At 37.8% G+C, this 23,469-nt stretch overlaps 2 protein-coding genes across 2 annotated transcripts in view; one reads left to right on the top strand and one right to left on the bottom strand.

The window, feature by feature from the left end:
• The window catches only part of GNAZ (G protein subunit alpha z), a 49,994-nt gene extending 31,805 nt beyond the window's left edge, over nt 1-18,189 (top strand). Inside the window, exon 3 of the mRNA XM_059863564.1 lies at nt 16,107-18,189. Within this exon, the coding sequence (XP_059719547.1) occupies nt 16,107-16,451 (345 nt within the window). The 3' untranslated portion in view covers nt 16,452-18,189. The remainder of the gene's footprint in view (nt 1-16,106) is intronic.
• The window catches only part of RSPH14 (radial spoke head 14 homolog), a 71,218-nt gene extending 47,749 nt beyond the window's left edge, over nt 1-23,469 (bottom strand). The window contains exons 1-3 of the mRNA XM_059863565.1: nt 23,271-23,469; nt 21,974-22,076; nt 21,680-21,798 (exon numbers count right to left, since the gene is read on the bottom strand). Of these exons, the coding sequence (XP_059719548.1) occupies nt 21,680-21,798; nt 21,974-22,076; nt 23,271-23,469 (421 nt within the window). The remainder of the gene's footprint in view (nt 1-21,679; nt 21,799-21,973; nt 22,077-23,270) is intronic.

Below are 23,469 nucleotides of genomic sequence, written 5' to 3'. Positions count from 1 at the left end.
AGATCAATAAATAATATGATTTTAACATTTATGCAGTAGTATTTTTGCTGAGGAGCCCTGTCCCATGTTCTGAGGTTTTTTGCTCCAAAGTAGCCTGCATCTATCTTGAATGGAAGGTAATTGGGAGTGATTAGTTAGAGATTTGGTTGAAAATGATTCTGAATATGGATTTTACAGATGGTATGATTTCAGTTAGTTGCAGGTTCTACTTAATGTGAAGATTTTAGAGAAATTATAACCCTTTTTCCACTGAGGGCTTTTTCAAGGTTCCTTCTCAGTTGGCCTTACACGAAGGATTCTAGGGCATGCTCATTAAGAAGTGATCAGGGTTTTCTAGAACAGCTTGAAAATGCTTTTATAATTCTACTGTTTCCTCTGCTGTGAAGATGATTATCCTCTGAACAACAGGGAAATTACATGATTATCCAAAAATGCAAGCTGGAAACCAACAGGTTTTCTACGGTAATAAATCCTAGACATAAAATACCTCCAATGTTCTTAAAATTCAGTGGTAAAGTGGTATCTGTGTCATCCAGCTCTGCTTAGAGCATGCAGCCTTTCTGGTGGGAGAAATAAGGTAAGTTTTTTTAAAAATGGAAGTGTCATAGGAAGGCAAATGCACCTTCCAGAAAGAATGATTGGGCCATTTGCTGTCTAAATCCTCTAATGGATGCTCAGAGGATCTTTCCTTCAGTAGTTCTTTAGTGTCCTGCTGCTCCCTCTCGTTGCTCAGCAGATGACAAATACTCCCTCTAAGTCCTTGCTGCTCCTTTTGAGGTGCTCCCCTTGATTCAGGGCTGGCATTTATGTCACACATTGCTGTTCCAGGAGCCCAGTCCCCAGAGCTGAGGCCTGAATGGCAGCACCATAATACAGAATTGTGTATGAGAGGCTGTGGATTGTGTTTTAAATTGTAGTTATTAAACTTTAGAGATGCAGTCAGAAGAGCAGATCTGCAGTGACTCTACAACAACAGTTCCTAAACTTTTCCATATTATAATGTTCTTTTTCTGTGGTGGAGCAGTGGAGATGAGGGGTTTATTTCTTGAATGTTCTATCAATTTGCATCAGTGGCTTAATCTTCCTTGTCTGTCTTGCTTTTCTCAGTTCCAGATGTGTATGGCTTATAAAAAAAAAGGTGTTTTTTGAAAGAGATACTTCTTTAAACACTTTTTTAGCATAAAAATGTCCCAGAGTATTTGTTGCATGCAGAGCTTGGATAATTGGTTTAGCAGACTGGCATATTACCGTTGTTTGAATGTCTTTCAAAAAAAAGGATTTACCAATAAACATGCCAGAAGTCAGACTGATTTTATAGATAAAGACTAATAAACATTTGGATAGATCTTCATCAGTATGCACTGGTCATCTGCCTTATGACTTGCAAGTTTTTCTGAGAGTAACTTAATGCAAACAAGTCAATACAACATTCTTGACTTCCATTATTAAAAGGGACAGTATTTTGAAATATTGAGGTGTTTATTTTCATAGACTTATATTTTAAAAATATTTTTATTCTTGGAAAATGAAAACCACACCAATTCTCTATGCAGTAAATGTTCTATCAGCAAGCTTTTAAATTATACATATATTTACTGTTTGTTTTTCATAAATTTTTTAAAGCTGCCTTTATGTTACATACTGTACTCCATTCTCCTTGAGGATCAAAGTACTGCAGTGGAATCTGCCCATGCAATGGTCTTTTAAGGACTAGAGTTTATATTTTGAATCAGAAAACCAGATTTCCTAGAATATAAATGCTTATTTATACTACTAGAATAATTTTAGTAGTGCTCAAGTTTCAAATCTCTATAATGAGTAAACAACCAAACTAATTTTTCTGAATAAGATTCATTAATTAAAATACAGATAAGACAGTGTATTTCCTGCTTCCAGTTAGATTTTCTAAGATTAAAAGAATATTGAGATTTTATAGCTATTTTAGAATATTCAATGTACTCAAGAGCTCAAATCTATGACAGCCTTTTTAAAGGGTTAAATTCAAATTTTGTATCAAAAATTCTGCTTGCAATAACTGAAAGGAATTAGCAGCTTTATACAGGTAAAATTTTAAAATTAAATTAAAAAGTTTGGAGTGTGCAATATTTTTTTCAGCTAACAAAAGTAATTCTGTAAGCTTAAATCATCTTCTGTTTCCTTGAGAAAGGGTTCAACTTCTAATAGCAAAATTTTAACAGCATTTTATTTTGCATTGTTCTGGGAAATCTTGCATTCCATTCCTGCCTTCTCTGCAGGTCAGGTTTGTCCTGCCTATCCCTTCTCCTACCGCTGTGAGGAATTTATTCTGGGCCTGTTCTCTCCAGAATGCATTCGCTTACACACATGATCATTTACAGACAAGAACCCTAAATGTGACTGCCTGCTTCAGCAATACAGCATCTGTCATTTAAACCATCTCTTTATCCCTTTTTATGAATATTTTAATGCCTAGAATATAAGCACACTTCTGTGCTATTTCCATGGAAACCTGAAGAGGGACTTGAAACGAATGCAGTGGAAAACAGAAGTTGGAGGAGAAGGCATCTTGGGTTCTCTCTCTGTGCTTAGGACACACTCAGGAGTCACTGGACCAAAATTATTTTCTATTATGACTGGGTATAAAATTAATTACAGTATTTCTGACCTAATATTTAAACACTAAGTTGAAAATAGGAAACCAGTGCACAACCCAAGAGCTTTTTCCCTTTTAATGAATTGAATAGAAAATCAGTCTATGCTTCCTTAAGAAATCTGAACAACGGACAAGTGATAAGCAGCCTTGCAAATAAATGAAATCCCTTCCAGCCTGCAAAAGCTGGTAACTTGGTTAGTTTTCCTCCTTGTTTCCTCTGTTACAAGTAATGCTCAGAATGTCCCTTTCTTGATTCAATCCTAGATCCATTCATTAACAGTCCTCCAACCAGACAGGAGTTATTTTACAGAGACAACACTAGAAGTTGATTTCTTGCAAAAGACATCATGCAGGCTGCCAAGGCTTCTGCATTATTACTCACATGGAGTAAACATAAAAAAAAAAAAAAAAAGTTAAAAAAAGTTAGTGAACATAAAAAAAAAAAGAGTTCTGTAATATCAGAAATAATCAAATGTTCAAATAGCTTCTCTTTTTTCCTTCCTTGTTGCTCTGTTCTGTTATCCAACTTGTCATTACTCCACCAGCACTTCCTGTGATTCCCCTTGTGATCCCACAAGAACCAGCATGTCACAAGAAAGTGACATGGTAATGTTTTTGCAATAAGGCAGTAACGCTGTTTCTATTGTCTCCTGAGAGCAGGAGAGTCCCACGAGACACCTCCTTGTGTAACTCAGCCTCAGCACATCTGACACCCCTCTTGATCTCAGCTATCAATTTCAGCTGGAATTATTAGATGGCAAGATAAAATAAACAATGTCATGTGTTACATGTAGGGAATCCCACAGTTTAAGGAAAAACAATCTGGTCTCACTGAAATACACACACAATCAACAATAAAATCTAGTGATGGATGTACAAAAGGCACAGCCCTATCTTCTAGCACTGCAAATTCTAGGATTAAAGTACCACAAAAGCTTTTCCCCACTGTAGGAGAGAAGGAATTTTAGAATAATAAAAGAGGATCCATTTAGAAGTAGCCACAGCCAAGATTCTTTCTCAGATTCTTTCTCTGATACCTAGAGAGACCCTTAACTACAACAAAATTATTCTTACTGTACTAAACTAGTCATGAGAAAACTGGGGACAGAAGGCAATAAATCTGCATTTCTGCAAATGGTGAAATGTATGGCAAATTTAAGAAAATTCATCATTTGCAGGGAAAAATATTTTCAACCATTATTATAAAAGAAAAACAATTAATAATTTCATTATTTTAACAAGATCTTTATATTTCAGATGGCACAGCCAGGGTCTCAGAGGTGATGAGTTTTTTTCCTAATCCCTTTGCAAGTTTGAATTATTTTAAACTGTGCAAATTTCTGTGCTAATATGAATGGTACAAACCATTATTATGGAGATCTGCTCAGCCTCTAATGGTACAAAATTATATAAGCACTGTTTCTCATCTGGAATGTACAAGTCAGAGGAGGAAACAGCACTGGAAGAGTGAGGAGGTTGGGAGTAAGTTTGAATTGTGAAGCATTGTGGGTTGAGGTTGAGGTGGAGAGGAGTTTAAGTGCTCTGGTGCAATCAAATAAAAGTTAGTAAATGGGAGATGTTGTTGTAACCTTATTTTGACTGTCTTGTTTGCGTAGATTTTGATTTCAACTTTCTATTGAAGATGGGGTTTTCCCACTGATTTTATACCTCTTTCAATGAATGCAATGATTTTTCTATGATTAATGGGTGCTCATGTGATAAATAAGACTGTCACCTGCAGGAACACTGCCATCATCTCAGGCAGAGGGAGGAAAATGTGAAATGAATGGAACATAGGGTTACAGGAAAGCAGAAAGTTAATGTGGCTAAAGCAGTGGAACACTACTGAAGAACTGTACTAGAACCTGGCATAGGTCCATGTTCCTTTTTAGTTCCAAACGTGTTTATTAAATGACAATTTTATTAGGTAATCCCACATTCTTCCTTACTAGTCTCTAAGGAACCTAATTTGAGATGCTGTGATTTGATTTGTAGTAGGTCTGATTATTCAGAGCTACACCAGATATCACTGATATCTTGGAAAATCTATTAATCTTTGTTAAATACATTAATATATGTGCTGAAAACTGATGTTCTAGAAAATTAGATTGGGTGTCTAGAATTACTGGGCTCTTTCTAACTATAATTTCTCATTGTATAGATTGTTTCTTCCCTATAATTTCTCATTGTATAGGTTGTTTCATTCCCTATTTATAAGTTCCTTTCAACAGCACCTCTTGATCTGACAACATGCTGTGGAAACAAATGTAGTCAATGAAATATTCAGATACAATAATTATAAGCTTGAGAAGAAACCAGTAATTCTGGTTTTTGAGCAGTTCATAAACAGCAAGTCTATAGTAAAGCATGGATCTATAAATTGAGTTGTGACTCTAAAGACAAATATTGGCTAGCACAGGACATTGTCCATCTTGCAAGTTGAATGAGACAGAGCTCAGTGAAGAGAAAATGTGTTCCTGTAACCTGAGACCACAACATCAGAGTGTTTGGGGTTTTCTTAAATACATTCCTGACAGAACAAAATTATTTTTACTTCTTTGTCTGTAGCCCAGCAGATTAGAATTTCCATCTCAAATATAAGAGAAGCATTTTTACAGCATACATCACCATTTCTTTCATTCTTCAATTGCTCTGAAATAACTTCATAGAAATTATCTCTTGAAACTGATTTGTTTTGAATCCCACTAATGTTCCTTAAAACCAGAAGAATTTATGGAAAGTGAAGACAAGATTCTCCATGATGCCAAACATGCTGGTTTTGCACTCTTAGTACTTTTGTCAGCTTGTGCAAAAAAGGCCAAGATCAGACCCAGATTCAGACCCTCTGCTTGAGGCTGCTTTGCAGTTTCCCTTCAGCATTCTTCCTCTTGCCTTTTCATTCCTGACTCTGAACACTGACCTTTGTGCCCCTCAGCCTTTGTTTCTTCCAGGTTAGTAGGAGGCAACCTCAGAACCCCCACAGTGGGAAGAACTTTGTTAGAATTACAGGCAAGGGTGCTAAAAATACCCACTTGCTCCTGCTACCTTAATCTTGCAACATGGACAGGCTACAAAGGGAATGCAGCTGTTGCTCCCACAAGAGCTCTTGCTGTGCTAAATTCTGTAAGCATCCTACCCAAAATATCTTCAAAGGTGCAATAAAACAAGAAGCCAGTCTCCTGCAAGAATTTCAGCTGCCTAAGCTGTGAGGGGAGGATGCATCCCTCTCCATATCTCACAGTCTGAGAAATGGTCTCAGGGTTTGTGAGATTTTTTTTCCCCTGCAGTGAATTTCTCAGTATAAAGGGCCATTTACCTTTTTTGGTGTATAATAGGCTGCTTTTATTGTTCAGATACTACTGAAGAATGAAACGACTGGCCAACTTATTCTGGTGAAAACTGGTTCAGCATCAATGTGAACCAGTCTCTCTTTCTTTCTTTCTTTGTCTGTCTGTCCTTCTGTCATTTAAACACTCCAGCATTAGACAATGCAAATTACTAGAGGTCAGTATTTCTAGTGCCAAGAGCTTTTGCCTACCTTTCAATGAGAAACACTCACTGCTTCAAGTGATGGTGGAGTGTGTGAAACAAACTTTTTCTAAGCTGGGCAAGACTAAGGGGAAAGGCAAAATTGCCTGGGAACTGAAGCGATTTCACATGGGTTACATAAAGGAGAAATTTTCACCAACAGGGAAATAAACAACTGATTTCTCCCCAAGGATGAGCTGTTCTGACAGCCAAAACACACAGACCAGCTGTACTAGGTCACAGCCAGTACCTGCAGCAGTCTCTGTCTGACTGTGGGCAACAATGGACATTTAGGAAAATTATGGGGACAAATCAAGCATACACTTATATTTCCTGCAATTTACCCTCCCAGGTAACTGAACAGCAGATTGCATCAACATCTCTTTGTTTAAGTGCCCTTTTAATTTAATTGCTTCTTGAACCAAATTACACTTTTTTGACTTTTACTATTATCATTGTGATTCTCTAACATCTCATGACAGAGTTTTACATTTAATTATGCACTGTATGGAAGGAATACTTGTCTGCTGTCAGATAAATGAATTTGATGTTTCTTACTTCTTGCATTGTAAGAAATGGTGAAAAAATAATCTGCTATTCCACATTTCCATACCATTCATGGTTTTATGAGCTCTGACGTGTTCCCCCTCAGCTATTTATTTTTCCAGATTGAAAAGAACTAGTTTATTTAAATTCATATGATAGTCATTCCATGCTTATGATAATTCTTGCTGGTTTTCTCTGTTTTCTAATGCTACTGTTACAAATGACTCCTCATCTTGCATCTTTCATAAAGATCCAGAGTGTCTTGTTTGAAAGCTGGGCTTGAGTGTGTTGAAATGAAAACCTACACTCTTTTCTTTATATCACATGGGTATTTTCTCCAGAGAAAGGGCATTCACAGACATGAGATTTTGCAATCTGCCCCTGTGCCATTTTAAAAAGAAATATTAATTTCCTTTTATGTAGTCAATATATTGTTTTACTTCAATTAGGACAATTGTCAGAAAGCAATAGTCACCCTATTAATTGCCTTTCCCACCCTGCAATGTATTAGAAAAATGCCCATTTCAAAGAAGGTGCAATGAAAAGCATTCTTTCTTTACACAGGCAGTATCAGCAAAAGCTTGGATTATGAATAAACTATACAAAAATAGGTTAGTCAGTGGCCTGAAAGAGTGAATAAACATTTCTCTTTTCACTTGTGTATTCCTGTGTAGTTCTCTTGCAGATTTCTGCACAATTTCAATAGCTTAAGGGCTATTCCAAGGACCAGAGAGCATCAAAGAAGAGAAAAGAGTAAACCCTGGATATTCCAGAAAGTCCACAAGTCCATTCATTAACTATTTCCTTCTCATCCTGCCTCTACAACAGGATAGTGACTCTTTCCATCAAAGGACTGCCCTTGTGCTTGAATTCATCTCTTTGGGAGGCAAAGTTTGAGACCTGCTCAGAACTGTGTGTGTGAAATTGACTTCCTATTTCTGCATCAACTATAAATATGTTTTTACATTGCATGGAATTACAGAAATGTAGGTTGGATGTGATCCCTAAAGGTCTGGACTACTGCCAACAGTAAATCAGGCCAGCTATGGCTTTATCAGTCACTTGAGTGAAAATCCTCTATGGAGGTAGATTTCACAAAACTCAGCAAATTGTTGCAGAGCTGTGCTAGTCTTCTAGAGAAAATCTAATGTCTAATCTGAACCTCCCAAACTTCAATTCATGTTCATTGCTGCTTATTCTTTGCTCTAATACTGCTTGGAAGAGTTCTGTGTCACCATTACTTCAAGTAATTGTAGGCTGTCACCCTTTGGCCTCTTTGCCAGCCCAAACAAGCTCAGCTCCCTCAGCCTCTCCTTGAAGGTCAATGCAGAGTTAACCTCTGTCTTCTGGGTAGATGCAGACTGGAAATTAGGGTGACATTATTAACTATGAAGGTGGTGAGGCCCTGGGACAGGTTCCCTGGAGAAGCTGTGGATGCTCCATTCCTGGAAGTGTCCCAAGGCCAGGCTGGATGGGGCTCTGAGCAACCAGGTCTAGCAGAGTGTGTCCCTGCCATGGCAGGAGATGGAACCAGGTGATCTTAAAGGTCCCTTTCAACCTAAACCATTCTGTGATTCTATGAATGTCTAGACACAGAAGGCTGACAGTAAGCTTAAGGGAGTCAAACAAGGACCACTGGACCACTTGATGTGTAAAACTATGCAGTATTTCAGCTGTGTGGAATATATGCTTGAAATGCTCCTTTTGTCCTTGAGCTAAGCAAGCAATCTAAAGACCTGGAAGAAAACAAAACCAAAAATCCCACCCCACTTGAAAACACTGAGTAAGTGTTGAAAGAAAATGATTATTACCAGAAATAGAAAAGCTGGACTCTATTACCATATAAAAAGCTCAATCTAAGGATAAAACATCCAGGTATTTACCCTTGAAAAAGGGATTTTAATGACACTTTGAAAATATTTTCAAGAACTGTGACATTTTAAATGAATATGCCTTTATCAAGAAAATGTTTTTAGGCTAGTTTTTTGCTAACCTGCAGAAATATGCAGCTTGCCTGGGATACTGTACAATGCTTAAAAAACTCCACCCCCCCAAAGCAAACATAGGTATTGTATGCTGCAAATTGACTTCTTAGAATGACATGAAGATCCTAATTTGTACTCAGGAAATCTTAATTTGCTGGCACTGTGAAAGACCCTGGAGATTTACTTTTATATTCTCTTTATGGGATGTTTGCCCTCTTTTAGTGCTGCTTGTGCCCCAAAATGATCCACAGAGGAGCAGAGCACATGCACTCATAAGGCAGCAGCCAGAGGCCTCTGTAGCATGAAACTTTGCTGACTTTGGGGCAGTAAAAGCAGAGTGTTAACAGTTGTTTGCTGAGCAACTGAAACACACCAAGCCCTCCCTTAAGGATAAAAACCAAGCTGTCTGCCCATTTTGTGAGTCTCTTGGGTACTTTTACTGGCAGCACTGCCTGGCAGCACTGCCCTGGCTGGACACTGGCTGGGAAATGTGCAGGTTTTATTATGCTGGCCCATTGGGACATGAAGTTTCTTTTGTCAGCTGCAGCAGCATTACTTTTGCCAATCTATCCCTATTACTGCTTCCCAGAAATGTTGACTTGTGTGGCTGTTGTCAGGCACAGGACCAGTATTGATTGCCCCATATTTCTATTTTCCTGAACATACCTTTTTCTAGAACTTTCCTCTGGACTTGCAATTCTCTTGTGGGTAATGATAAATATAACACCTATCACATGCCCATTTTGTGACTTCTAAATATAATTTTCCTGTACTTCAGCTTACTTAAAAGATATGTATAGCCAGTCACAAGCAATAAATCAGTCTATGAGTATTTCTCCATTTCTATTTTGCCCCTTTTCTTGTTTGTGGAACAGCCTTTAATACTCTAGCCAGACATACAGGAGTAGCCTTTTTCTGGATCTTCTAGCATTTCTATGGAATGATGAATGTCCCACCCTTTCTGACCCTTGAACTCAGTAATCTTTTACACTGTTCTTCTAAGAGTTTTCTATATATCCTTTCTTTAAATTCCCTTTAATTTATAGGTCCTAGCAGAAGCACCTGTTGTCCTGCTCCTTTGCTTGGAAATCCCCTGGCTCAAAATCTAATCCTCCAGTCAGCAAATTTAATCAAACTTCTTTCTCAGCTCAGCTTCCTTTACTACAGCCATAGCTTGGTGTCAGACTGTACTTAGTAGGATTAACAATTCTGCATTGTTCCTGATCTAGGAATATAAAATAGTTTTGATAGATAGTATTGAAGATTGCTTCACCACAGTCTGTCACTGGCACAAGTTTTACTTGCATGTAACAACTACATACCAATGTTTAACTGAGCGTGCACTCCTAAGACATGACTTGCTGCAGGCCTGAAGAGTGTCAGGAATTAATTTTCAAAGACAAATGTTCAGGACTCTGTTAAAGTAATATTCCCAATTAAATCTGCTTTGTCTGGTTTAGTCCAGAGTAAGCCTTAGTAACACTGCAGGGTTTCCTCAGTCACAGAGAACATACGTGATAAAATATTCATGATGCTGTTCATTGTCATCCCATACAATAGCCAAGCCTAAAGGTCCTCTTGTAATTCTCATTCAGTTATCATCTACAGAGTTCTATGTAAAGACAATAGCAATATTCAACAGGAAACCATCATGGGAGATGGTATGCTGCACTACCACTTAATAAGATTTATTTTCCCTTGCTTCTCTGAACAAGAGGTATCAAATACTGACTACTGTCTCCTCTACCAGTTCTACATTTGCATGTAAAAACTGTAAGTATGAACAATTGCAGGACATTACCTTTAAAATAAAGAAGAATTAATTTGGTACCTTACAAATTTTGTTTGCTAATATATAGTTTCCTCCTGATTTGAGAATTAATCTGATTTTAAAAAACTCAAAACAAACTTGTTTCATGCTTAATAAATTTTTTTTGCCTTCACAATATAAATAGATATCTCCCTATCAAAATCACACAAAATTTCCTCAGGGCTCCACTTCATAATACATATGTTTCTCAGCCTTCTATGAGCTCATTTCATAGTAGAGATTCAATATTCCTGCAATATAAAACCTTTTACCATCCCTTTCAATTTCCCTTCATTGTGGTGGTATAAACTAACATGCTATGTTAGGTTTTCACCTTTCTCCACTTCACAGTCCCCCCATATGCAGGACACTGAAAGGTATTTTGGTAGGAAGGACATAAATAGGTGGCATGGGCATGCATGGATCTGTATGATAGGTGCTATATTGACATAGCTGTTTTCATTATCCCGAGCTCCTTCCTGTTTTGTTTACAATGTGACTGAGCAGGATTTCCTGCAGTGGTTTCAGACCAATGTAATAAATTGTTTGGGTGATGGGATAATGAGTTTGTCTGCTGGCAGAATAAGTTAAGCTGCTAAGTGTCTTAAGAACACTTCTTAGTGAATTCACAGTGGGGCTTACTCTTCTATGTCATCTCTTCTAATTTTGACAGTTTAGAATTCCAACATTTTCCAGGAAAACTTTGGGCTCCTAGGATTGGGAAGAAAAAGTATAGAAACCAAACCAATTTTGTCTAATCAAATCCCTATTGCTTTCATCATCCCTTCTGGGAGATGCCAAGGCTAGAAACAGATATATACAGGGCAACCCAGGTAAAGACTTTTACCCAGTTTAATTCTACCTCAGTGGCGTTCCTGATTTTTTTGAGAAGTGTTGGATTAAGTCTATTTACTTCTCTCCAACAGATAGTTTCTTCTTCTGGATTTTTAGATGAAAGAAATTTTTAAAAACTCATTAAATTATCACAATATTTTCCCATTTTGTCCAGCAGCCACCTGAGCATATACATTCTTGTAGAAGTCTTGTTCTTTTGAACAGAAGATGAATCATACAATAGTTTTGTATGCCTCTTACCCAGCACTCAGTCAGGACTGCCTGACTGCTACACAGGAAGGACATTTTAACTAGCACTCATTGTAGTCTTTTTTACAAGAAAAGAGTGCTTCTTTGTATTTACCCAAGCTATCACTTGCTTTCTGTATTTTTGTTTGTGAAATTCTTCTGTTTTCCCTCTGCTTTTACTCGGGCATTGTTTGAATTCTTGAACTACTTTGACTATGAGTGTCCTGGGCAATGGTATTTCCTTCATTTGTTTTGTAGGTTGTCCTTATTTCAGAATGGATTCCTTTTTATTTTTTTTTTGTCAATTAAACTTAAGGAAAAACATCCAACTGATTCAATTACCATTTTACCCCACTACCCCTTCTTCAAATACTTTACCTTCATCTGCTGTCTTCAGAAGATTTTAAGCCATAGATCTCTAAAGAAGATATTTGAACTAGAGAGTTTCATGCCATTTTGTGAAATAGCTCATAGCTACCAGCATATGCTAAATGTCAGCCACTATTGTAAGGAAAGCCTCTACAGGAAAATGGCAATAGCTTCCACTGGTTATTCCAAGATTTACTGACATTTAAAGATTTTCTAACTTTTCTGGAAAGTAAATATTACTATTCCTGCACAAATTTATTCATTATTGTTTATGGCTTACACAAGAAAAATTTTATTTGGTTTTGTTAGAGTCTTCAAATCCCCAAGTGCCAACCAGTTTTAAAATAATGATGATGAAAGAGATATAATGACTGAAAGATGAAGTTCTTAAGCTTTTAATACAAATGACAGTTGATTCCCCTATTTGTGATATTTTCTCTGTACATAATTTTTCATTTTTAATTTCAAAGCTCTCCCAGCTGTGACTAGAAAGCTTTAATGTGAAAGCTGAAAGGAGATACTACATTACAATTTGGCTCCATTTACAAACTCAGTTCTTTTAATTACTTGCTATCTTGATAACTGGGTCTTCCCTTTTGAAAATGCTTACTTGTTCAGAACTCTTTCCTGCTAAGCACACCTCTACTGTTCCAGAGGATGACCAGGGATGCTTGTGCCTCTGCAAACTATTGGAAGCATAAAAGCAGCCATCTGTTCCTTAGCATGTTCTTTCCCTTAAGCAACCAATTCCTTCTTCCTATGCTCAGAGAAGAATTTGCAATTAGCCCCCAACAAGGCCATCTGGGTAAGGCATTGGCATTATCTTGCTTATACCCCAGCTTGTGTATAATTATAAAACCACAGCAGCACATTTTTTTCTGACCACCTGGCTATGTACTCCCTTCAGGATTCCAGAACTGGAAAAGACACTGCAGAGAAGAATGCCTATCATTATTTTACTGTTTTATTACACCTTTGGGAGTCATACAACAATTTCTTCTATTTTTATTATAATAAGCCATAACTCTCTCAAGTTCACTTTCCCTATGATATGTAAAGTAGTTTTACAATAATGTCAAAAGCAGAAATGAGCCTGTTTTGCTGGGAGTACATGAGTGGATATACCATGTATGTTTAGTGTCAGCCTCAACCTTAGAACTGTGGATATATCACTTAAGGTATGGCAAGAAATCATGTGGGATGAGGAGATGGAACAGTGCTGGGGAGAAGGACTCAGGGATGCTGGTGGGTGAGGGCTGGCCCTGCCCTGTCCATGTGTGCTGGGACACAGAAACCTCCCTGTGCTGGGCTGAGCCCCCAGGGTAGGCAGCAGGGGTGGGGGGATTCTGCCCCTCTGCCCCACTGAGGTGAGAACCCACCTGCAGAGCTGCATGCAGCCCTGGGGTCCCAGCACAGGAAGAACATAGGGAGTCCAGAGCTGGAGTGAGTCCAGAGGAGGGCCACCAAGTTGATTAGTGGGATGGAGCACCTCTCCTATAAGGAAAGGCTGAGTAAAATTGGATTGTTCAGCCTGGAGAAGACAAGGGTAGGGGTGACCTCACTGTGGCCTTCCAATACATGTAAGGAACCTACAAGAAAGATGGAGAGAGACTAAATGCAAGGGCCTGCAGTGACAGGACAAGGGGGAATGGCTCCTAACTGGAGGACAGTAGATTCAGATTAGGTATTAATAAGAAACTCTTCCCTGTGAGAGTGGGGAGACACTGGTACAGGTTGCCCAGAGAATCTTTGGATGCCCCATCCCTGGAAGCATTCAAGGCCAGGCTGGGTGAGAGTGGAAGGTGTCCATGGCCATGACAAGAGATTTGGAGCTAGGTGGTATTTAAGCTCCCTTCCAGCCTGAACCCACTGAATGACTGTAAGATTACAAGACTTGGGTTTTCCTTTCTGATACATTTCCTCATTGTTTATTGATACATTTTCCTTCTTTGGCTATTAAAATCATGACCTGGATTTGGGGGGTTCGTTTCCCAAGGTATATCACACATTTATACCATGCAACTACAGCCTAGCACTGGCATAATATCACCTGCATCTTTGTTGGAAATGATTCTGGTTGGCTTATTTGTTTTTTAACTAAAAGAAATGATATTCAGTTTAGTTAAGGATATTATGAATTTCAGATGTTGAGTCAATATTAAAATATTACATTGAAGAAGAAATTCCTTAGGTGTCAAGATCAACAATTTACTAATATTTTCTTTACATCCCACAAGGGATCACCAAGTTTACAATAATTTAAAACTAACTGTCCTCTTGTACATGTTCATAACATCTCCCAATTTATGGAAGGGTTTTAACTCTCTGCTTTTGTCCTTGGATTACAGATCCCAATGGAGGATTTGGTAGTAGAGAGACAGTGTTATGATTCACTACAAAATACAGTCATGAACACAAACCTCTTAAAATGCAATATCCTGTTTGTATGATTGTTCTGAGAGTTGGCCAGAAACCTGTATTAGCTCTAAAAGATTTTTTTCAGACTATTAGTAGTGAAAGCATTTTGACTGAGATTTATTGACTGCTTATTTATCAGCTACAAAATCAGGAAAGGAAATTCTGAGTATTTGAAAACAGATTATGATGTTTCAGGGGATTATCTGTTGTGTCAGTATTTGCACTGTGAAAAGAAATGCACAAACATATTTTTAAAGCTATGTTTTTACACCTATAAATCTGTCTATATATAAACTAGGCTGGAGTGTCAGATGACCCCACCTTACAAAGGAAGAAGTAAACAAGCAGCCCCCAGATCAGAACTGTCTGACTGAGCTTGTGTTTCAGTGTGTCTCGGGAGGCTGGTGAGTCAGTCTGCCCCTGGCTGCCGAGGCAGTGCCAGCCTTGCCGGCGCTGCTGGGGCTTTGGGAATGACCAGCAATGCCACCAGCCCTGACTTTCACTGTAAACACAGAGCTACATCAGAGCCTTCATGGAACCAAGAGAACACAGGATGCAATTCTGACCAAGATGACCCTTAGCAAATGAAAAGGAGTAATAAAACAAAGTGAGGAAAGTATAAGAGGTAATTTGAAAAGCTTATGTAAACCAGTCTGCTCCTATTTCAGCAACTATGCATTTTTAAGAGGCATCTTTTCAGTATACAGCTTGAGTGTAACAATAATGATCAAAACTGTTCCAGATTTCCTTTGAAATAATAACAATACAATATATTTCATTTCCAAATAAAACAACTGTTCCAGAGTTGTTTTAAATTAAATTAAATTTTAAATAGATTATATTTTCATATTAATTTTTCTGTAATAAACAGTGCATGATTATTCTCTCTTCCTCTCACCAGGTGACTCTACTGAAGTCAAAAGTCAAGGGAGATGCACTAGAAACCACTGATACAAATTTCAGTAGAATTTAGAATTTATATTAGAAATACTTTATTTCTATTAAAACCCAAAGTCATCCTCTTTCCTCCACTGTTTGTTCTTTCCAAACTGGAGAACTGGCCAGAATACTTCACAGTTAAACAACAACAAAAATGCCCAGACTCTTACTATTTTCATTCCCTCTGAATAGAAGCCAGACAAATGGAACACATACATATTTGCAAATAGTCTTTTAAACCAAATATACCCTTGGTTTTTTGATATCCCAAATCCCTGCTGCTCACTTACCCTGGATCACTCCCATGACTCATGATGTATGCATAACATTTTCTGAAACCTAAGCAGGCTGGGAAAATATTGACCTTGCCAAAAATGCCTGATTAAGACGTTTTCTGTATCTACTTTTGACAATACTTGAGTGATATTTCTTTTAATAATCTATAATATTTTCTATTCAAAACTTTACATTTATTTACACCTACCTATAGGTGTAACCCGAGCAATAAACACAGCCTCCCAAGAGCCTGGTACCATGGACAGCTCCAGCTGCATCAGTGTAAATGTCACAGCGGCAGCAATACCCCAAGAACATTCAAGACAGCCGCTGATTTTTAACAGACCTCTCTTTTTCAGTCTATAGCAGCATCGGATTTTAATTTCCAAACTTAATTGTGGTGGTCATGCTCAATTGTTCTTAAACAGAGTTCACCTGCTCAGGGCAGCAGACAGAGCTGGGAGCTTTCCCCAGTTCTGCTGAAGCACTCTTGCTGACACTGTTGTTTCCTCCCCTACAGAGTCGAATGGCAGAAAGTTTGCGTCTGTTTGATTCCATCTGCAACAACAACTGGTTTATCAACACTTCCCTCATCCTTTTTTTGAATAAGAAAGATCTGCTGGCAGAAAAAATCCGACGCATCCCCTTAACAGTCTGCTTTCCTGAATACAAAGGCCAAAACACTTACGAGGAGGCAGCAGTCTACATCCAACGCCAGTTTGAGGACTTGAATCGCAACAAGGAGACCAAGGAGATCTACTCACACTTCACCTGTGCCACTGACACCAGTAACATACAATTTGTGTTTGATGCAGTGACAGATGTCATCATTCAGAACAATCTCAAATATATTGGCCTCTGCTAAGAATCCTTGGGTTTAATCTGTTTTCCTGGAGTGATAAAAAAGGGGCTAACTTCTTCCACTTCAGTGGAAAAAAAATTGGGCAATGCTTAATAGCCCAAGGAGAGAAAACGGGGAAATCTGATATATGAACACAGTTCCTCTTATGGCCCCTTAACCTGCTACATAATTTTCCCTAAATATATCTTCTGGAGAGTGAGAGCCTCCTCTCCAAGAAAACCAAACAGCCCCAGTGAAAAAAAAACCCCAACCAAAAACTCAAAAATCCCAAACAAAAACAAAAAAAGAGATTGAGGCCAAACTCTGTGGAGATGTTTCACCACAGTCACTGCACTTTTATTCCATTTGTTTCATTTCATTTCCTACAGTGAGAGTGTTATCATGTTCTGTGTAAGAAATGACTCTTCATCCAGTTGTCCTAAAGTTTTATTGACATAAAAAATATAAATCTGGTGAGTGACAGATGAACTTGTTTGCAGGGTGGGGAGCAGAATGCTTGTGCTGGGGAGAAAAGCTAGTTCAAACCAGAAGCTACTGAATGAGAGAGTTTAAGCGAAATACTTCTTAAATCTGTAGAGAGTGGGCATGGACCCATACTATTGGTATCCACAGTCAAGAGTATGTACACATCCATCATGTATGCACATGCACATGACTCTCAGCATATACTATGTACACACCTCTGCTTTACTTTACTGTTTCTCATGGACACCTTGCCTATTAAAGGAATTGTTGGTGCGCAACTGTTTTGTGAGTTCCTAACTGACTAGCAGCTCCTTCTGCTCTTTCTGGCTTCAAATATGCAGCAAAACTACATGAAATGAATCTTTGAATAGGCCAAATTAAGGTCGGTGTTTCTTCTACTGTTAAGGAGTTTTATACATCAAAACAGTCTTCTTTTACATCTTTTTTTGCCAAATCTTGTGGTGTTTCATGAAAAACCAAATTATATTTAAGAAGTAGGTTAGTGTTCCTTTTTTAATACAGATTAAAAAAATAAATCACAAAGCAATTTTTTAAATTATTGTTGTAGTGTCTGGATTGCTGAATGTGAAAGTTGCCAACGGACAATTCTGTTCCACTGCTCCAAATACCTTCTGGGTATTGTAATATTATAACAGATTTCCCAAGAAGCAGGAGCCATGGAGATTGTGTAGTGTATAACCTCAAAAGTCTTTTTTTGTTGGTTTTTAAAATTATTTTTAAAATGTGATGTGTTATTAGAAGGTTAAAGATGAGCGATATGAACAATAAATGTCTTGTTATTTCAATTTAATAATTTAAATTATTTACAGTTTAGTGAAGTTAAGGAAACTGAAGAGATGCAATCCTCAGCTCCAGGTTTCATCTCATAAAGAAACACTACTGGATGGAGTAACATTCCTGCAAAAGTTTGAATGCATAAGAAGCTCTGTGGGACTATACTGGAAAATCTCATATGGATTATATAGACCTAAGTCTTTGGTCAGTTGGTTCTTTCCCCTGCCATAGAAAAGACTTCTTAAAGACATCAGTGTAAAGTTGGTGTGTAAATAAGTGTTTGATAACTGTAAAGCACATACGTACACAGAGACACAGACACACATGCACACTGGAAAATCACCTTCTACTTTTGTTCCCCTTATGTACTATGAATTAGTGCAAGAAATCTCAGCCAAGGGCTCTAAGAAAATTAAAACAAAATGGTTAATAACATCAACATTTAAATTGTCCACTTCAAAAATAAATAATTCAAATGATACTGAATGTGTCTATAGTGTGTTCATTAAGTAGTGTTACGACAGTTACTTGATTGGATAATGCTTGTGAAGTTTTCCCAATTGTTGAACAAGATATTTTATCCCTGTACTGAAGACATGGGGTCCCTTTAAGCATTCCCTGTCACCTGTTACACCTGAAGAGCTGAGGCAAAAGAGCAAATGATGCTGTGCCTTCAAGATATAAAGGCACACAGAGATCTGTCTGTCATGGCACACAGAGAGTTTTTAGGTCTCACCTGTAGTGAGGAGCTGCTGCCTGCTTGGGATATTTGCACTCAGGCTGCTTGGCTTGGCAAGTTTACTAAAATCTTTATACAGTAATTACAAGCACAAGTTCCCCTAAGCTTTGTTTACTATTAAATTGCTGACATTTACCTGGGAAATTGTGCAGTATTTCTAGTCTAATTTCCTTTTTTACATGTAATATCCAATTATTAGCCAGGTGAATTGTGGAAAAGGTGGGAAGGGAGTCAGGGCTCCCTTTCCCAAAGAATGGCCTATTAGATGTTGTGTCTCCTTCACCTCTTTCTTCCATTGGACTGTGGCCTATTCAGATTAGTGAAAGAAGAGACAAGAAAACGCCAGCATTCATTACAGCACAGCTTCAAGGTAAGAAAGCTGGATAAAACCAAAAGTGGATTCAATTATCAGGAGGGTAACAGACACTTTATATTAAAAACCAAATCTTTATTCAACTAAGAAGGTGTTTCTACCATAAGTATTAGAGATGATGAGGTGGAGAACCTAGGACATTTTAACAAAGGCCCAAGGGGATTTCTAAAGGAAAGGAGCCAGTTCCAGTCCTCATTGGAAATGTGAAAGTTATCTTGGAAAGGAGAAAGGAAAGTGAAGCACCACCTGTGCTCCTACTTGACTTAAAATTAGAGGCATGGGGAGGAACAAATAAGTAAATAATTATGTTTAAATAGTCAGGTCACATTATCATGTTTTCTGAATAGCAATTTCTTGCTATTAACTCTCTAATAATTTAATTCCTGTGATGTTTTTGATTTTAGTATTCTGAGTAATTCATGCTTACTCTGTTTTCCCTCTGAAGAATTCAAGATGTTAAAATAAATTATGTTTTATACAGAGTTTTCTTTACAAAAAATTCTGATTGTATAAGAAAACTGAGGCATAGCAAAGTTAGAAATAAAAAATCTGTTGGCTGAAGACAGGTGCTGAAATTAAATCCCTTGACTCTTAGTCATCCACCTGGATAAATCATGCAATAAATTTGCATCTATTTTCTCAGTTCTCAGGTTTATCAGTGATGCAGTGCACTGCCACCTGAAAGAGCTGCATTAATATAGCTGGGATTTCACTTCACCTGGGCAACAATGACATTCACAGAAGAGATGTCCCATCTGCTGCAGTAAGAATGCCATCTGTCCTTTCAGCATTTGCACTCCATACAGCAAAACAAGTTTTGAAGGGAAAAAGGTATCCTTAAAGAGTCCTTATCCACACATTCAATTAGTTATGGTTTTTCAAGGGTGAAAGAGTGGAGACAGTAAGAGTCAGCAGTGTAGGGGAAACGTTATCTCTTGGGGTCTTCCCAAAGAGACGTTCTGACAAGCTTAAAAATCCATTGCACCATCCATTCCACCTTGATTTTTGCCTAAAAGGAGGAAGTACCCATAAATGACAGGATAGGTAATGGGTAAGAATTATTAAACCTTTCCAGTGTTAACCACACCATAATGAAAGATATTTTTCCTAGAACTATTTTTGCAGTTGCTATTTCTGAGGTCATTTATCATTGCATAACACCCTTTCACTAACATTATCAAGTATTATATATGTCAACTAATTGTTTTTATAAAGAGAGGAAATTTTGCTATTAATTTCTTTAATGTTCCTAATTTTCTCCTCCTGCTGGCCCTTCTCCCTCTTCTACCCTCTACTGAACATATATATCTATCTATTTTTGTCTTTCTTCTTCCCATTTTTTTTTTTTTCCCACTAAGTTGTTGCTCCTTCTGGAAATGTTACTCCTTTGTGCATTCTCCTACCTTTTGGTTTTTAACTACCCCACGGTTCCTGGAAGATACTGGTACACATCCTTAAATTTAGGAATCAAAAATACTCTGTAAGTGGATTTGCTCAAAATAACCACATTTTCCTAAATTACTCCTTTTTGGAGAAAGACCAGGTGGCTTGGCATAGAGCTAGCTGGAGTCACTGACCCCTTCCCAGTTAAAACAGCTACACTTCATGCCAAGGGCATGTCCAGCTTCTGTTCCTTTTTGTCTAGCACAGAACACGTTGCTTTATTGGTCCTGCAAATTACCTCAGCTCTAGAGAACAGCACAAATGGAGCAGGGGAGTGCTGCAGTAGCTGCTGACCTCCTCCATTTGATCCAAGGTACACCTGTTACCCCAGGACAACATCCTACATCATTTTCTGGATGTGAGGTGTAGAAGTGAATGCAAGGAGAAAGACAGACAGTTTCTTGGCTAGCTGAAAAGGGCTGAATTACCAAGCAGAGACTATTTCTGTATCTGTAATATGTCAAATGAATTACATCAGCCCTTGTGACTCTTACTACTTTATTGGAAAATATTTGTGGTTATCCTTGATACTTCCCCAAATTGTCTCATAGCAGAAAGTTTTGCACCTTTCTGTTTTCCTTTTAAACTGCCCTCTGTATGCGAGTCCATTCTACACAGACACAACTCTGCTCCAGGATTTATCTCCCAGCCCTTAAATACAGGCATGTATATGTTTATAGATACATTATATTTTTATCTAAATAAACAGAATACATGACTCAAAAAAACCCACCTTTTCCAAGAGTAATTACTCAGAGCTGCTTTTACAGACTTTTCCATACTGATGTTCACAAAGTTGTTTAGGCCAACATATTAATATCCTTCATATGAATGGATTTATTGAAGACTTTAAAGAGGATTGCTTCCATGTAAAAATATATCTTTAGATTTTTTAGAATTCATGTACAGTTAGCAAGGCTCTAAGCATTCATTTAATTCTTTTCAAGCATCAGTAGTGAAACGAGTTTCTCAGACAATATACTTTGCTTGAAATTTAAACAGCATGGTTTTTTAACTGATCATTTCTACTGAATTTTTATTTTTAAAATTGTGATTTTTATCAACTGGAAGAGAAGTTTAAGACTAACATTCAGATTAAAACACTTATGAAACTAATGCACTGTGATAAACAACTGATCCACACCTTGAACAGAAGGGAAAAAGTGAAATGTTGATGCAAGATTCTGAAATACCAATTTAAACATGCAGTGCACTGTATCTTGAGCAGGTAGCCTTAACTTGCATAAAACCTAAGTTAACTAAGGAAAACAAAGATGAGCAAAAATAGACAAAATACTGTTTTTAAATATGAGTTTCAAGAGAAATGGAATAAATTAAATCTGGAGCATAGGTGAATTTACCTGATTTCCTCTCTGCGTTGTCTACTTGAATACTTAACTGCTAAAAACCTCCTACCTTCAGGTAATTTTGCCAGCATGTCAAAAATCTGATGGGTGTTCTTCCGACAGATATCTACTGGATCATCCAGGAGCCCAGTGAGGGCAGAAATGACTCCACTTCGTATTAGCCCCTCCCTAAAAGCAACAATGGAGAACAGATTTAACACAATGGAATAAAACTTGTATGAGATATTTAATCCTCACTGCTCTTCTTTATGCTGCATCTGTCTGACAAAACTTAGGAACTGTTCTATTTCTCACTGAAACATCACTTCCCACAGGGTTCAGTAAACTTTGGAATTGCACCCACCTGCCAATACTGTGCAAAGCCATCACAGAGAGAACTTCTGTTGTTTTCTGCCGGACAGTTTGGTCTTGGTGCACCAGCAAAGCCTTCAGGCTATCCAAGAATCCTATGAGACATCAGAATTTATTTTAGCATTTCTTACTTAAAGCATTAATTTGAAAATATTCATCGCTTATCTCATCATTTGAAGTGCCTCAGGATTTTCAGCTTGTCCTGACAGTGCAATTCTCATTGTCATATCTCAAGTAAGGAAGAAACTTTCAAATTTCAAGGCCTACTGCCAAAAATGTCACACTACAAACAAACTCCTGACTCCTTATCAAGTTAAATCCTAATCCTGCAAAAATAAAGTGACATAACTCTAAAAATAAGACAGTAGAGCTATCGATGTCTTTAGTAAAGCAGGTTTTTGCAGGATTGACACTCACTTGTCTTTTTTGAACAGAAATAAATGAGGTGAACCATTAATGATTGTGTATGCACATATGGCACTCACCAGAGCCAGAAAGCCTAACAACCCCAAACTAACAGCAATCTCACATTGCTTTGGCAATCAACTGTTCATCAAACACTAACTTAATAAATTTTGAACATGACTGGTCTCTTTTATGAGAGGAAAAAAATGTAAAGGAAGTAAATGGAGAAAAAAAGCAGTAGCAAACAAGGATTTTTTTCTGTGTTACATAATGAGCTACGTAGATATACCATAGACAGCTAAAAATTGCAAAAATAAACCTGTGGTTAGGGGTTTTTTCCCCTCAAAAATCAAAACTCAGGATTCTTCCAGGCTTTCAAAATAAGTGGTAGACAGATGTAGTCCTGATGAGTAAGATAAATTTGGTTATATTCCTTTATTTTCTAATTTCTCATTAAGTTATAGGCAAGTGGGTGATGACGGTGAAGAGGTTCTAACTTTGAACTAATCAGGTGGGTCTTTTTTTTTTTATTAGCCTATGTTAGGAATTAGCTAAAATTGGAATAAAGTCTGGGGACATGGTCAGAGGTCTTTCTCAACCTTAACAATTCTGTGATTCTATGGAAAGAAAGATTCTTTTGTATTTAGGTGTTGATAAAACTTACAGTGAGCCTGTGATGAATCCTATAGTGATGATAATAACTGTCATGTATATGGTCTTATAATATCCTTTACCTTTCTAAGGTAAAACAAACAGGAATTTTTTCCTGAGCATCTTGCATCATCAAAGATATTGTAAGGAAAAGGCAATGGAAGAAAGTGAAGTGGGGGTTGCCCCCTCAGCCTGCCCCAGTGTGTCAGAGCTACTGAGAACAGACCACTTACCTAATGCTATTGCCTGGTAGACTTTTTCTGGATCGTGGACCAGATCGCAGAGAGCCACCAGCGCCCGCTGCTGCGTCAGCAGCTCGGGAGACTGCAACTCCTCATTCAGCTTAGGAAGGGCCCTCCTCCCAAAGGCCAGAGCAGCTTTGGTGGGGTCTATATCAGGGGGGAGGTAGGCTGAGATACGAGGTTGTGCCAT

Source organism: Haemorhous mexicanus, chromosome 19 (genome assembly GCF_027477595.1).
Source record: "Haemorhous mexicanus isolate bHaeMex1 chromosome 19, bHaeMex1.pri, whole genome shotgun sequence".
Classification (NCBI taxonomy): domain Eukaryota; kingdom Metazoa; phylum Chordata; class Aves; order Passeriformes; family Fringillidae; genus Haemorhous; species Haemorhous mexicanus.
This window is presented reverse-complemented; position numbering and strand designations above follow the sequence as displayed.